This window comes from Balaenoptera musculus, chromosome 16 (genome assembly GCF_009873245.2).
Source record: "Balaenoptera musculus isolate JJ_BM4_2016_0621 chromosome 16, mBalMus1.pri.v3, whole genome shotgun sequence".
Classification (NCBI taxonomy): domain Eukaryota; kingdom Metazoa; phylum Chordata; class Mammalia; order Artiodactyla; family Balaenopteridae; genus Balaenoptera; species Balaenoptera musculus.
The window spans coordinates 42,446,904-42,461,598 of record NC_045800.1 but is presented as its reverse complement, the minus strand read 5'-3'; the positions used below and the strand labels follow the sequence as shown (position 1 = coordinate 42,461,598).

Here is a 14,695-nt window from a genome sequence, read left to right as displayed (position 1 = left end):
TTAGTATGATAATTTCTAGGTCCATACATGTTGCTGCAAATGACATTGTTTCATTCTTTTTAATGGCTGAATAATATTCCATTGTGTGTGTGTGTGTGTGTGTATATATATATATATATATATACACACACACACAACATCTTTATCCATTTATCTGTCGATGGACATTTAGGTTATTTCCATGTCTTGGCTATTGTATATAGTGCTGCTATGAACATAGGGGTGCATGTATATTTTAGAATTATAGTTTTGTCTGGATATATGCCTAGGAGTGGGATTGCTAAATCATATGGCAACTCTATTTTTAGTTTTTTGAGGAACCCTCTATACTCTTTTCCATAATGGCTGTACCAATTTACATTCCCATCAACAGTGTAAGAGGGTTCCTTTTTTTCCACACCCTCTCCAACATTTATTATTTGTAGACTTTTTACTCTTTTTTTTTTTTAAAGCCTTATTCTTTTAAATTTTATTTATTTATTTATTTATTTATGGCTGTGTTGGGTCTTCGTTTCTGTGCGAGGGCTTTCTCCAGTTGTGGCAAGTGGGGGCCACTCTTCATCGCAGTGCACGGGCCTCTCACTATCGCGGCCTCTCTTGCTCCAGACGCGCAGGCTCAGTAATTGTGGCTCACGGGCCCAGCTGCTCTGCGGCATGTGGGATCTTCCCGGACCAGGGCTCGAACCCGTGTCCCCTGCATTGGCAGGCAGACTCCCAACCACTGCGCCACCAGGGAAGCCCGTAGACTTTTTAATGATACCTATTCTGACCAGTGTGAGGTGGTACCTCATTGTAGTTTTGATTTGCATTTCTCTAATAATTAGTGATGCTGAGCATCTTTTTATGTGTCTATTGGCCACCTGGATGTCTTCTTTGGAGAAATGTCTATTTAGTCTTCTGCCCATTTTTCAATTGAGTTGTTTTTTTTGTTGTTGTTGAGTTGTATGATCTGTTTGTATATTTTGGAAATTAAGTCCTTGTCTGTCACATTATTTGCAAATATTTTCTCCCGGTCTGTAGGTTGTCTTTTCATTTTGTTTATGGTTCCCCTTGCTGTACAAAAGCTTGCAAGTTTGATTAGGTCCCATCTGTTTATTTTTGCTTTTATTTCTATTGCCTTGGGAGACTGACCTAAGAAAACATTGGTACAATTTATGTCAGAGAATGTTTTGCCTATGTTCTCTTCTAGGAGTTTTATAGTGTCATGTCTTATATTTAAGTCTTTAAGGCATTTTCAGTTTATTTTTCTGTATGGTGTGAGGGTGTGTTCTGACTTCACTGATTTACATGTGGCTGTCCAACTTCTCCAACACCACTTGCTAAAGAGACTCTTTTCCCCATTGTATATTCTTGCCTTCTTTGTTGAAGATTAATTGTCCATAGGTGTGTGGGTTTATTTCTGGTCTCTCTATTCTGTTCCATTGATCCATATGGCTGTTTTTGTGTCAATACCATGCTGTTTTGATTATTGTAGCTTGGTAGTATTGTCTGAAGTCTGGGTGGGTTATGCCTCTTGCTTTGTTCTTTTTCCTAAGAATTGCTTTGGCAATTCTGGGTCATTTATGGTTCCATATTAATTTTAGGATTATTTGTTCTAGTTCTGTGAAAAATGTCATGGGTAATTTCATAGGGATCACAATAAACCTGTAGATTGCTTTGGGTAGTATGGCCATTTTAACTATATTAATTCTTACAATCCAAGAGCATGGAACATGCTGAATATCTTAACATCTCTTCTTTTGGATTTTAAGTTGGTAAATGAACAAAGAGCTTTGACCTCTATTCCCAGGCCAATATCCATTTAACTACTAAGTTTTGTACTTTGATCTCCACAGTATGTCTTGCATTTGCATGCCATCAGCATAACTCCAGGACAAGCCCTCTTAGTTCTCACTTGACTTTGGAACAATCTCCTAATAGTTCTCCTTACTATATTTCAAGATTCAACCTTCTCCAGTTTTTTAGTGTCTCAAAGCACAGTTCTGACCTTGTTGGTAGATGAATTCTCATTGCAAACTGTCCCTTGAGGTTTTCTAGATTCAAGCTGCAGCCTATCTCTTTTCCTTTTATTTAGAAACATATATTCTCTAATCTAGGAAAACTGAACTAATTGCTGTTCCCTCAATATAATCTTTTTCTTATCATGCCTACCCTGATACTCTTTTGAACCTATACTTTGAAATTACCTTTATCCATTACCATCAGTTGAATGTTATCTACTACCAAAACATGTCTTAAATTTCTACTCTGTTCATAAAATATTTCCTAATAGTAACGCTGGTACATAATTTCTTACTCCAAACTCCTAAGCCTTCAAAACTCTTTTTTTTTTTTGGGTGTGCCATGCAGCTTGTTGGATCTTAGTTCTCCAACCAGGGATTGAATTCAAACCACGGCAGTGAAGGCACCAAGTCCTAACCACTGGACTGCCAGGGAATTCCCTCAGAACTCTTTTTTGACTCACATTATAGTTATGTATATTCATCTCATATCAGTTTTACAGGATTTGCTTAATGTAAAAGGACTATGTCATATTAATCCCAACCCATGTTGAACTTTGCATAAAATAAGTACAATTAAATAAACTTAATGTCCTTAATAACTGATTGTGAAAAACCTGCACATTTCTAAATATTACATATACCTAACAATATTTTCAAATCAGTACTTTCTTCTTTAGGGAACTTCTTTAAATATACCATTTATTTTGAAAGTTTAATTTATGAAGTACACTTATAACTCTGACCAGCCATTTATGTTAACTTTTGTTTCATTATTTAAAGAGCATTTCTACAAAACACTGGGTCTTATTTCTTTTCCCTGTCCTCCAGTTTATTTTTAAAGTAATGAAGACTTTTTATTTTGTAAAAATAGTATTTATATAGGAAGAAAAATCATGATAAAAAACTTTCATTCCTGTGAGGAGTGAATAACATTTGCCTTTGCTTTATGAAAAATAAAATCAGTTCTTATTCAGGTTTGCTAAACATTTATTTATTAAGCAATCCAAATAATGTAGTTTCTAGAAAAAACTCAGTTCTCCTTAGACTGAATGTGTATGCTATAATCTACACTGTTTGCATCAATAAATTATTTATAAAAGCTTCACTTTGCATGTTGCAACTTAAGTGATTGAAAAATGTAATAAATTTTTTTCAAATTAAAAAATTCATACATATTTATTGGAAAAAATTCTTCACTTACTTTTTACTCTTGGCCTTACTTTTCAAAGATAACCTTCATCAATGGTTGGTACATATCATTCCTGAACTTTATCTATGTATGTCAAAATGTATTCACACATGTGTACTAACATACAGATAGCAAATATACATTCAGAGTACTGTGCTGAACAATTGTTTGTAAATTTGGAAAATAGTTTGCATGTCTAGGTATATATGAGTGGTAATCACCCTAAATAATTACCCCCAAACAGTTTATACACAGCATTTTTTTTCTGATTTGTTTCATGAATGAAGCAATTTAAGAGAATCAGAGAAGATAGAATTGCCATGACTTATTTTTGCCACCCAGTTATTAAAAATAAACCAAAACTTCCCTAACACATTCCTAAGCATTTTGGATTCCCTAAACTCTCACTAATAGACTTGGTGAAACTGTATTTGGTATATTTATGACCTTCTTACAGAGCAGAATAGAATCTATTCCAATGTGAGATTACAGTGAATGCTGTATATTAGCCACAGGGAATTCTTGCCTTCATCATGATCCATTATGGTTGGAATTTATTGCAAGCTAAGTACTATCCATGCTACTAACAGTTGCATAGGGGACTAAAGTTGACAGTGACAAGAGTTCCAGGTGACCTGGTTATATCTAATCTATGGGCACTTAGTGCGACTAAGTGGCACTAAGTTGCAGCACACTACATCTGATCCTCTGCTTACAAAGACTGTGACCTTTCTGTCACAGTGCTAATACTTACTATAGAATTAGAAGTTGATATGGAATGGTTTTATAGGTCTCTCTCACAATATTTATAAGATAAATAACTTTAGAAGAACATAAATTTTCACCTGATTGTCTTCTGAGAGGTGTGCCAAGGGCTAATAGTACAAGTATTTATTCTGTTTTTACTTTACAATTGAAATATGGAGTGCTTTTCTTAAAAAGCCTATTAAAGCAAAGACTTTAAAACTGGTAGTAAAAATGGAGGTCATATAATTTAAATTCTTTCCAGAATATTTCTAAGACCTGGTCTTTTTAAGTTATCTTTTAGTCTCAAGCTTGCAGATTTTCAGTGATGGGGCTTGATTTTTTGGATAGTCCATTCTATTCTGTCCCACTTTGGATTAATAGAAAATCTCTACTTATATTGAAAACATATGCTTTGTAATACTTTTTATTTATTATTCTTATTTCTACGCTCTGAGACTACAATGAATAAACTAATTTATCTTTTCATAACAACCGTTCAGATGTCTGATGAATCTTGTGATTTTTAGTTTAAACATCTCAAATTTTATCACACCTTCTCAGGATGATTAGACTTCACATCCTATTTGCCCATAAAATGGTGCTTATTGTAATCCACCTATCTCTTCATCTATTATTAATGCATATGAAGTAGTTTGTATTATTATTCTAGTAGTCCATTTACAGTGTTGGCATGTAAACTCATCTTTACATGCCAACTCAAAATTTTGTAAAACTCAAAATTTTATAAATATATTTTCATATTAATGTTTGTAGCCACTTATTATTATATTTGGGCAATTAACTTTTTTTCTCATACAAATAAGATTATTTTAATTTATTATTATAAAAGTGTAGATTTTTGATACTTATTATTCTGATGAAATGATTTTGAACCTTGTCTTTTATCATTAAATGTAGTATATATCCTTCTGAACTTTGTAGCATTCACAGATTTTACACACATGGCTTTAATACATTTATATATGTCAGTGATTAAAAGTGAATTGGGGCAGACATTAGAACTCAGATCTGTATGGTACTTCACTAGAGACCTTCCTCCATATGATAATGATGCTTCAAGTTATTCTTTCTAGATACAGTTATTCAGCCAGGTACAATGCAATTCAATTGCATTTCTCTTTATTGGCCATAAAAATATCTTGATATTAAACAAGTTTTCTTCAGGTTAGGTATAGTTTCTACAACATTCTTCTCATTAGAAATGTGACATTTTTAATGAACCTATCCTAAGTTCCAGTAATCATTGTTATATCTTTAAATTGGTTTTAATCCAAATATTTAATAATTTGTTTTATAATTCAAGATTGTCAGTTTGTATTTTTTTAGATTCATGTTTTTTTACTTTTTTGGAGATTTAGCTTTTTGTAAGTAAAAAATAGTTTACATCTGTTGTGTTAATATGTGCCTAGCACAGGGTAAGCTCATATAGTACTTATGATGATTATGTCATATCAGTGTTTAGTATTATCCCCATTTTTAGAGATGAATAAACTAAGCACAGAGAGAGTTTGCATCTAGATCATACAATTAGTAGGTTATGGAACTAAGGCTAGAAGCACAGCAGATTTAGTCATGACCAAAATAACACCCCAGGCTTTATGAAGCTTCCAGTATAATAAAGGGAGACAAACTCAAACAAATATATAAAATGTGTAATATGCCATGTGATGCATGAGAAATGCAGTAAAAACAGTGAATAAATAGGGGGAAAGTTGAAAGGACAGAGCAGACTGGAGGCATGACATTCTAAACAGGGTGGTCAGAATAGGTCATACTGATAAAATTATATCAAAGAAATAAAATTTTATAAACTCAAAGATTTTAAAAATCACAAAGAAATATTCTTTGGCATTAAACACTTTAACTCTAGAGTCAGAGATGTGTGTATCCCACTTCTGCAAGCCCTTTATCATAGCACCTGAGTAATAAATGCCCCCTTGATGACAATTCTCCCCTTATAAGAATTTATCATAAAAAATAATTAAAGTTAGCACATATTTATGTACAGTATGTTTACCGAGGTATAAACATTTTGCTTGTAATGACAAAAATTGACAATAATAAACATCTCATTATAAGTTTTTACTTAGACCAACTATGCTATAGACTTATGATGGAATACATAATATAGCTTCATAGTAGTATACATCAAAGTGCTATAGAAAATCTATATTTGCAAACATGGGATGATATTCGTGTGTGTGTGTGTGTATAAAACAGATGTATATTTGGAAAGAGGGAAGGATTAGCAAAAAAACCTTTAACTATATAGAATTAGGAAGTTTGATTGGGTTGTGAATGGATTCTCTTCTTTTGGTTATCTATATTTTAGTTTTTATCAGATATGAACATTTAATATTTTAGCAAAAATATAGATTTAAACAAATGATATACCATGTTATACAATCTATCTATCCTATGTATATTATCATTAATACATTGTTTTTATAAATTAGAAGTTTATGTCATTGCTTCTTTGACTTTTGGAAGGACAAAATTTGTGGCATCCCATCAAATATCAGACATTAATTTTGTGATTGTGTTCATCACCAGTCCTCTAACTATGAACATAATGCTACCTCAGACCCTATATTTTGAAAATTAAACAATGAAATAATCATGATTGTCTTCACTTTTCCTTAAAATAATGCAAAATGGATCAATTTTTATAGATTACTATCATTTAATAGTGAATAAACATAGAAGATTTTATTAAACAAATACTTTGACAGTAATGAGACGCTTCAGTTTCAATTGTTTTTTAAAAAAGATGCAATTTCTGTGTTGTAGCCACCAATGAACATACACTCCATCGTGGTACAAGTTCAGTGCATCAACAAAAAAGTGGGTACTGTTATCTACCATGAAGTTCGAATCGTGGTGAGAGACAGAAATGACAACTCACCCACATTCAAGCATGAAAACTACTACGCCACAGTGAATGAGGTCAGTTTCTATCCACCACTCTCTGCTTCCTTTTTATTGATATATGTAATTGACTGTATATTTTAAATATTTTGACATTATTCCTCTATAATAACAATCTTAACTGTTTAAAAATATCAAGAAAGCGTTTTAAAAAATAGTGCTTTAGAAGAAATAAGGTCTGAGTGACTTCTGATACGATTTCAGGAATTCCCTTTGCTACAGGAAAAAAATTGATTTATTTATAATAATGGCCAAAATATTGGCATTTTAAAATCATCTTCAACAATTTAGTGCCTGAATCTAAATACATACATGCTTACTGAGGCTCAACAGGTGCTATTTATTCTCATTGTAAAATGAGACAGATTTTTTTTTTTGGTATCTCTGAGGTGGTAGCAGTAATTCAGTACTAGAAGAAAATATGTATTTGAGATTTTATTAATTTGAAGTTATTTCCTCAATTTTAAAATCAAGTTCTGGCATATTAAAAATATTTAAATATAAATCAAAGCTAAATTCTTATAAGAAAATCCTTATCAAACTATTTAAAAATATTTTTAAAGTAGTATTATTGCTTTTATTAGAACATGCTTTTTTGTTGTTTCTTGTTTTACTTTGTTTTGTTTTCCCTTTGAACCAAAATCCATGGGCCAAGAACCCTTTTTATGTTATTTTTTAAAAATACTGCTTACTCTATTAATTTTTTGTAGAAAAAATACAAAATATTATTAAAAAATTATAAAATATTTCTAAAGTATCTCTAATATCATCTATTATGTGTACTTTAGACACACAAAAAACGAACTATATTTTTAATAGCCTATATACTTTAGCAAATCATCTTTGCCTCCATGATGTCTTTTTTTTTTTAATCTTAAAAAAATATGTACCTGCTTTATAGGAGGAAATCAGTATAACTTGGATATTAAACACAGCATTGGGCCTATAACTTCTACATGCTTTTTTCTGTTTTTTTTTTTTAAAGATTTCCATTTTTTTTTTTTTTAATTAATTAATTTGTTTGTTTATTTATTTATTTATTTATTTATTTATGGCTGTGTTGGGTCTTCGTTTCTGTGCGAGGGCTTTCTCCAGTTGTGGCAAGCGGAGGCCACTCTTCATCGCGGTGCGCGGGCCTCTCACTATCGCAGTCTCTCTTGTTGCGGAGCACAGGCTCCAGACGCGCAGGCTCAGTAATTGTGGCTCATGGGCCCAGCTGCTCCGCGGCATGTGGGATCCTCCCAGACCCAGGGCTCGAACCCGTGTCCCCTGCATTGGCAGGCAGATTCTCAACCACTGCGCCACCAGGGAAGCCCTCTACATGCTTTTTGAAATTATTTAAAATGTATCTTATTTACCTCAACATTCTTCTATTCACTAAAAATTGAAGAAATGATGTTTCCCATAATCTGAGACTTTCTAGATTGTATTACTAAAAACAAAATAATAAATAAAAGAAATAAAAGTTTTTTAAAGTTTAACAGGCGAAATTACTGGTTAGTTAATGCTTGACCTTTTTGAGCTACCTTTTACTTAATAGGCTTCTGCTAAAACAGACAAATGCTAATTAATGTAATTAATCATGTTACATGATTAATTATTTTAGCATCTGACGTATACTTTTTGAATGAGATTTTGCTTTTTTTGTTTGAGTGCTAGCTTTGAGTATAAACTGATAGATGAGTTATCTTAGGCAACATATCTAATTTTAAAATCCATTCCTGTACCATGTTAACTGTTGTTGGATACATGTCTTTAGTTCATTTTTCATAAAGAAATTTATAGTGTTCAATTTGAATTCAAAGTATCCTATGTAATTTGACTACTTCCACTCCCCCCTCCAATTTTTTTCAGCACCTTGCTGAAAACTAACCTTTTCAAATACTGTTTTACTTGTGTCACTCTCCTATTCAAAAATTGTGTAATTTCTCATTATTATCAGGAAAAATGTCATCTATCTCCACTGGCTGATTTTCAAGGCCTTCCATAATCTGACCTTTTGTCAATGTATTCTTAACTTCAATTTCTCTCTGATATTGCCTCATTCTGTTCAGATTAACTTCCTCATGTTTTACAAATATATTCATTTCTTTGGCTTTGCTCACACTGTTCAGTTTACTTAGAATTGAATCTTCCCTACCTTGCAAGTCTCCAAGTTTTATTCATCTTTTAAAATTTAACTCATGATCCATTTCCATTTCCTATTTCTATACTCATCCCCAGCTATACACATTGATCAATCTTTAGTTTCTCCAAACTCTAAACTCCTATGTCATCTGGACAATTGTTAATTAGAGTGATACAATTTATAGAAACATTAAACATTTTATCTTAAACATTATTTGGAGAGGCAAGATTTCTTTACAAAGCTACCTAATTATGGTTTTCTCTCAACGCATTTCCTAAAGCCAACTGAGGCAATCCTATCCCACTGTTACTATGGTCATATATTCTATGGTTTGATTATGTAGAATGTGTGTAATTGATGATATTTTCCTCCATTGATTTTGCTCATACTCTCTCATATCTATTTTCTTGTAAAGAATCCAGAGTTTATTTAAACATCAAAACATAATTATAAGGAAAAATGAAATTTAGCTATTTTTCTCGTCCTTCATTTATCTGAGTAGTTCTTAGTTTAATTGGCTTGAATGGGTTTATCTTTATATCTATATCCGTATCTCTCCACTGGGAAAATACATTGCAATTTTATATATACCCATATGTATATATGTGTATGTATATATGTATGTGTGTGTGTATATATATACATATGTATGTGTGTGTGTGTATGTATATGTATATATATATATATATATATACACAGTGCAACTATAGTGCTGCCTGTAAAATAAAATTAAATAAAATACATTTTGCTCTGTGCAAGATTGCAAGATATTTTCCATGCTATTTCTTCTTTTAGTATAAGACATGCAGTTGATGCAGTTAAGACTAGAATGATCTAAATGCTTTTCCAAAAAAAAAAAAAAATCATTCAGGGTTTAAGAGATTGTTGGTGTCAAAATATTTTACACTTCATCAGAATCCAAAAGATAGGTATAAAGTCATCATCACAGATTTATAAAAGAAGCTTCTAAAATTAAAGTCCTGATTAGTCACTCTCCTTATTAACTGTGAGAAAACCAAGACCTGGAGCAGCACATGAATTGGCTACCAACGTTTAAAATTTTTTGCTTGTGAAACATAAAGCATTGCAAGTATTTTTTTTTCTCTCTGGGTAATTGGGAACTCTCAATTAATTTTGGATAATTGTATCATTAAGTACTTAGTCTGGTTGGTTCGAAGAACAAATTGAAAAGTCTAATTGCTGCTGATCATTCTTAAGTAATTTTTGGAAGATAAATATTTTCTGGCAGTGATGTCTTTGATAACACATGCATCCCATTTCAAAAAATTCCTTTTGACATAATAAAAAGTAAACAAGGGCAAGTCAAGACAGACGTAGTGTTTTCTTGTGCCTGTGAAAAATTAATCTCAGGATAATATAGAGGTTATATTTGTCCTGGTCTTTAATGATCTCGTTACAGACGGGCAATTTTTTAGTCAATATTAATTTGTTCTTTTTGTCACCTTGAGTATCACCCTAAATGTACTTTGCTGCTGTGACATGACATGATTTATTGGAGATGATTTGTTAGCACTTTTTGAAAGAATGTTTCCTTGCATTTCTCTTGACAGGTAGATGGTTTACAGTCAGAAAGAAAGAAAGAGAGAAAGAAAGGAAGGAAGGGAGGAAGGAACCATATATTGTGTAGTAATATAGTATTTACTGTTGAAAAAATCTGCATATAAGTGGACCTGTACCATTCAAACACATGTTGTTCAAGGGTCAAGGGTATATATAAAAATTCTGAACTCTATTTCTTTGTTCCTAGAAACTTGGAGAAATAGAGTTCACATGTAATTATAAGGTTGGACTCAAGGAAATTGCCAGTGTTCAACTATTTTTGATGTATAAAAATGGCAATTGAATAATATTCTATAAATAAAAAAGTGTCTTAAATAAAATTTCATGCCACTGTATTATGGTAATGTTTCTATTTTGGCCTTATACTAATCAAAAATACATACTTCTGTCTATTATCAGCACTGTTGTCTCCTGATGGTGTTTTGAATTTATTTGGTGAACTGTTTCTACTATCACTTAAGTTTTGTTTACCTTAGTAGACCTTATTTTCATGGATTGCTACTGACTTAAATATAAAGAGTTCTGTATAACAAGCTTAAATTAAGAAAGGATAGAATGGAAGGAGATGAAACTGAAGAACAAGTTGGGGTCAGATCCTGAAAGGCACCATCAGTTATAAAGAGGAGCTTTAGGCAATAAGGGACCAGTAAATGGCTTAGCAATGTAAGTGCATTCAGATTTGCCATTTTATGATATCATTCCCACAGCTGGATGGAGAATTTTTTGAAGAGGTGATCTGAAAAGAGATGCAAGGTAAAAATCTTGAACTGAATAAAAATGGGAAAAGAGGGTGTATAGGAAAAATATTAGGTGGATAACTTCATGAGAAAAGATGACCTGTAATTGCAGAGGGTAAAGGAAAAAAGTGTAGACACTATATATTGTTTAGATTACCTTTGAGATTCTGGCTTAAAATATAGCAGGATCCTACTGAGAGAATATATTAGAGATGAACACTTTTGGGAAGATTTACAATCTGAGGAGAATATCAGTTGTTGCAACCCAGCATGGAATGTCTTTAGATCTTGAATAGTCCATGTCAAATAGACATAAAGATTTGTGAACCACAGTGAGTAAACCTAAATTAAGATTGCCTAAGTGAGGTGTTTTGCTTTGTTTGTTTTTGATTTTGTAGAATATGACAGATAGTAGGTATCAAGAAAAATCAAAGTAGTAAGAGAATGAGGGGGTATTGATGCAAAAGATATATATATATATCTTGTTATAAGTATATATCTTTACATGATATGTATGTATATCTTTATATATCATGTAAAGATATATACTTAAAACATAAGAACAGATATATACTTAAAACATAAGAGCACTAATTATAAACCAGGAGATAACCAACAAATATAGTCTAATGTTTTTCTTGCCTAGAACATGAATGAAATAATGAATAATATACATATTTATCAAACAAAATAAAGAAAGGGAACAAACAAAAAAGAACATAGAATAGGTAGGAAAAATATTAACACTTACTAAGAGTATTCAAAATAAAAGTATTCATCTTGTACAAAAATTACATTAAAAGTAAAGGGGAAAATACTCAAATTGAAAAACAAAGTTTTCAGACTAGATTAAAAACTAATGTCAAGGATTGGTTCAAGATGGTGGAGTAGAAAGACGTGCTCTCTCTCTTTCAAGACCAACGGAATCACAACTAATTGCTGAACAATCATTGACAGGAAGACACTGGAACTCACCAAAAAAGATACCCCACATCCAAAGACAAAGGAGAAGCCAAAATGAGATGGTAGGAGGGGCGCAATCACAATAAAATAAAATCCCATAACTGCTGGGTGAGTGACTCACAAACTGGAGAACACTTATACCACAGAAGTCCACCCACTGGAGTGAAGGTTCTGAGCCCCACATCAGGCTTCCAAACCTGGGGGTCCGGCAACGGGAGGAGGAATTCCTAGAGAATCAGACTTCGAAGGCTAGCGGGATTTGATTGCAGGACATTGACAGGACTGGGGGAAACAGAGACTCCACTCTTAGAGGGCACACACAAAGTAGTGTGTGCATCGGGACCCAGGGGAAGGAGCAGTGACCTCATAGGAGACTGAACCAGACCTACCTGCTAGTGTTGGAGGGTCTCCTGCAGAGGCGGAGGGTAGCTGTGCCTCACCGTGAGGAAAAGGACACTGGCAGCAGAAGTTCTGGGAAGTACTCCTTGACGTGAGCCCTCCCAGAGTCCGCCATTAGCCCCACCAAAGCGACCAGGTAGGCTCCAATGTTGGGTCGCCTCAGGCCAAACAACCAACAGGGAGGGAACCCAGCCCCCACCATCAGCAGACAAGCAGATTAAAGTTTTACTGAGCTCTGCCCACCAGAGAAACAGCCAGCTCTGCCCACCACCAGTCCCTCCCATCAGGAAACTTGCACAAGCCTCTTAGATAGCCTCATCCACCAGAGGGCAGACAGCAGAAGGAAGAAGAACTACAATCCTGCAGCCTGTGGAACAAAAACCATATTCACAGAAAGAGGGACAAGATGAAAAGGCAGAGGGCTATGTACCAAATGAAGGAACAAGAAAAAACCCCAGAAAAACAACTAAATGAAGTGGAGATAGGCAACCTTCCAGAAAAAGAATTCAGAATAATGATAGTGAAGATGATCCAGGACCTTGGAAAAAGAATGGAGGCAAAGATTGAGAAGACACAAGAAATGTTTAACAAAGCTCTAGAAGAATTAAAGAACAAACAACAGAGATGAACAATAAAATAATTGAAATGAAAACTACACTAGAAGGAATCAATAGCAGAATAACTGAGGCAGAAGAACGGATAAGTGACCTGGAAGACAGAATGGTGGAATTCACTGCTGCAGAACAAAATAAAGAAAAAAAAAATGAAAAGAAACGAAGACAGCCTAAGAGATATCTGGGATAACATTAAACGCCACAACATTCGCATTATAGGGGTCCCAGAAGGAGAAGAGAGAGAGAAAGGACCCGAGAAAATATTTGAAGAAATTATAGTTGAAAACTTCCCTAACATGGGACAGGAAATTGCCACCCAAGTCCAGGAAGCACAGAGAGTCCCATACAGGATAAACCCAAAGAGAAACATGCCGAGACACACAGTAATCAAATTGCCAAAAATTAAAGACAGAGAAAAATTATTGAAAGCAGCAAGGGAAAAATGACAAATAACATACAAGGGAACTCCCAGAAGGTTAACAGCTGATTTCTCAGCAGAAATTCTACAAGCCAGAAGGGAGTGGCATGATATATTTAAAGTGATGAAAGGGAAGAACCTACAACCAAGATTACTCTACCTGGCAAGGATCTCATTCAGATTCGATGGAGAAATCAAAAGCTTTACAGACAAGCAAAAGCTAAGAGAATTCAGCACCACCAAACCAGCTTTACAACAAATGCTAAAAGAACTCTCTAAGTGTGAAACACAGGAGAAGAAAACGAGCTACAAAAACAAACACAAAACAATTAAGAAAATGGTAATAGGAACATACATATCGATAATTACCTTAAAGGAGAATGGATTAAATGCGCCAACCGAAAGACACAGGCTTGCTGAATGGATACAAAAACAAGACCCATATATATGCTGTCTACAAGAGACCCACTTCAGACCTAGGGACACATACAGACTGAAAGTGAGGGGATGGAAAAAGATATTCCATGCAAATGGAAATCAAAAGAAAGCTGGAATAGCAATGCTCATATCAGATAAAATAGAATTTAAAATAAAGAATGTTACAAGAGACAAGGAAGAACAATACATAATGATCAGAGATCAATCCAAGAAGAAGATATAACAATTTTAAATATATATGAACCCAACATAGGAGCTCTTCAATACATAAGGCAACTGCTAACAGCTATAAAAGAGAAAATTGACAGTAACACAATAATAGTGTGGGATTTTAACACCTCACTTACACCAAGGGACAGATCATCCAAACAGAAAATTAATAAGGAAAGAGAAGCTTTAAATGACACAGTAGACCAGAGAGATTTAATTGATATTTATAGGACATTTCATCCAAAAACAGCAGATTACACTTTCTTCTCAAGTGCGCACCGAACATTCTCCAGGATAGATCACATCTTGGGTCACAAAT

At 33.5% G+C, this 14,695-nt stretch overlaps 1 protein-coding gene across 17 annotated transcripts in view; it reads left to right on the top strand.

The window, feature by feature from the left end:
* The window catches only part of PCDH15 (protocadherin related 15), a 747,310-nt gene that overhangs the window by 270,119 nt on the left and 462,496 nt on the right, over positions 1-14,695 (top strand). For all 17 annotated transcript variants that reach the window (XM_036828599.1, XM_036828600.1, XM_036828598.1 and 14 more), the window contains one exon: positions 6,751-6,906. In XM_036828599.1, coding sequence (XP_036684494.1) covers positions 6,751-6,906 — 156 coding nt within the window. The remainder of the gene's footprint in view (positions 1-6,750; positions 6,907-14,695) is intronic.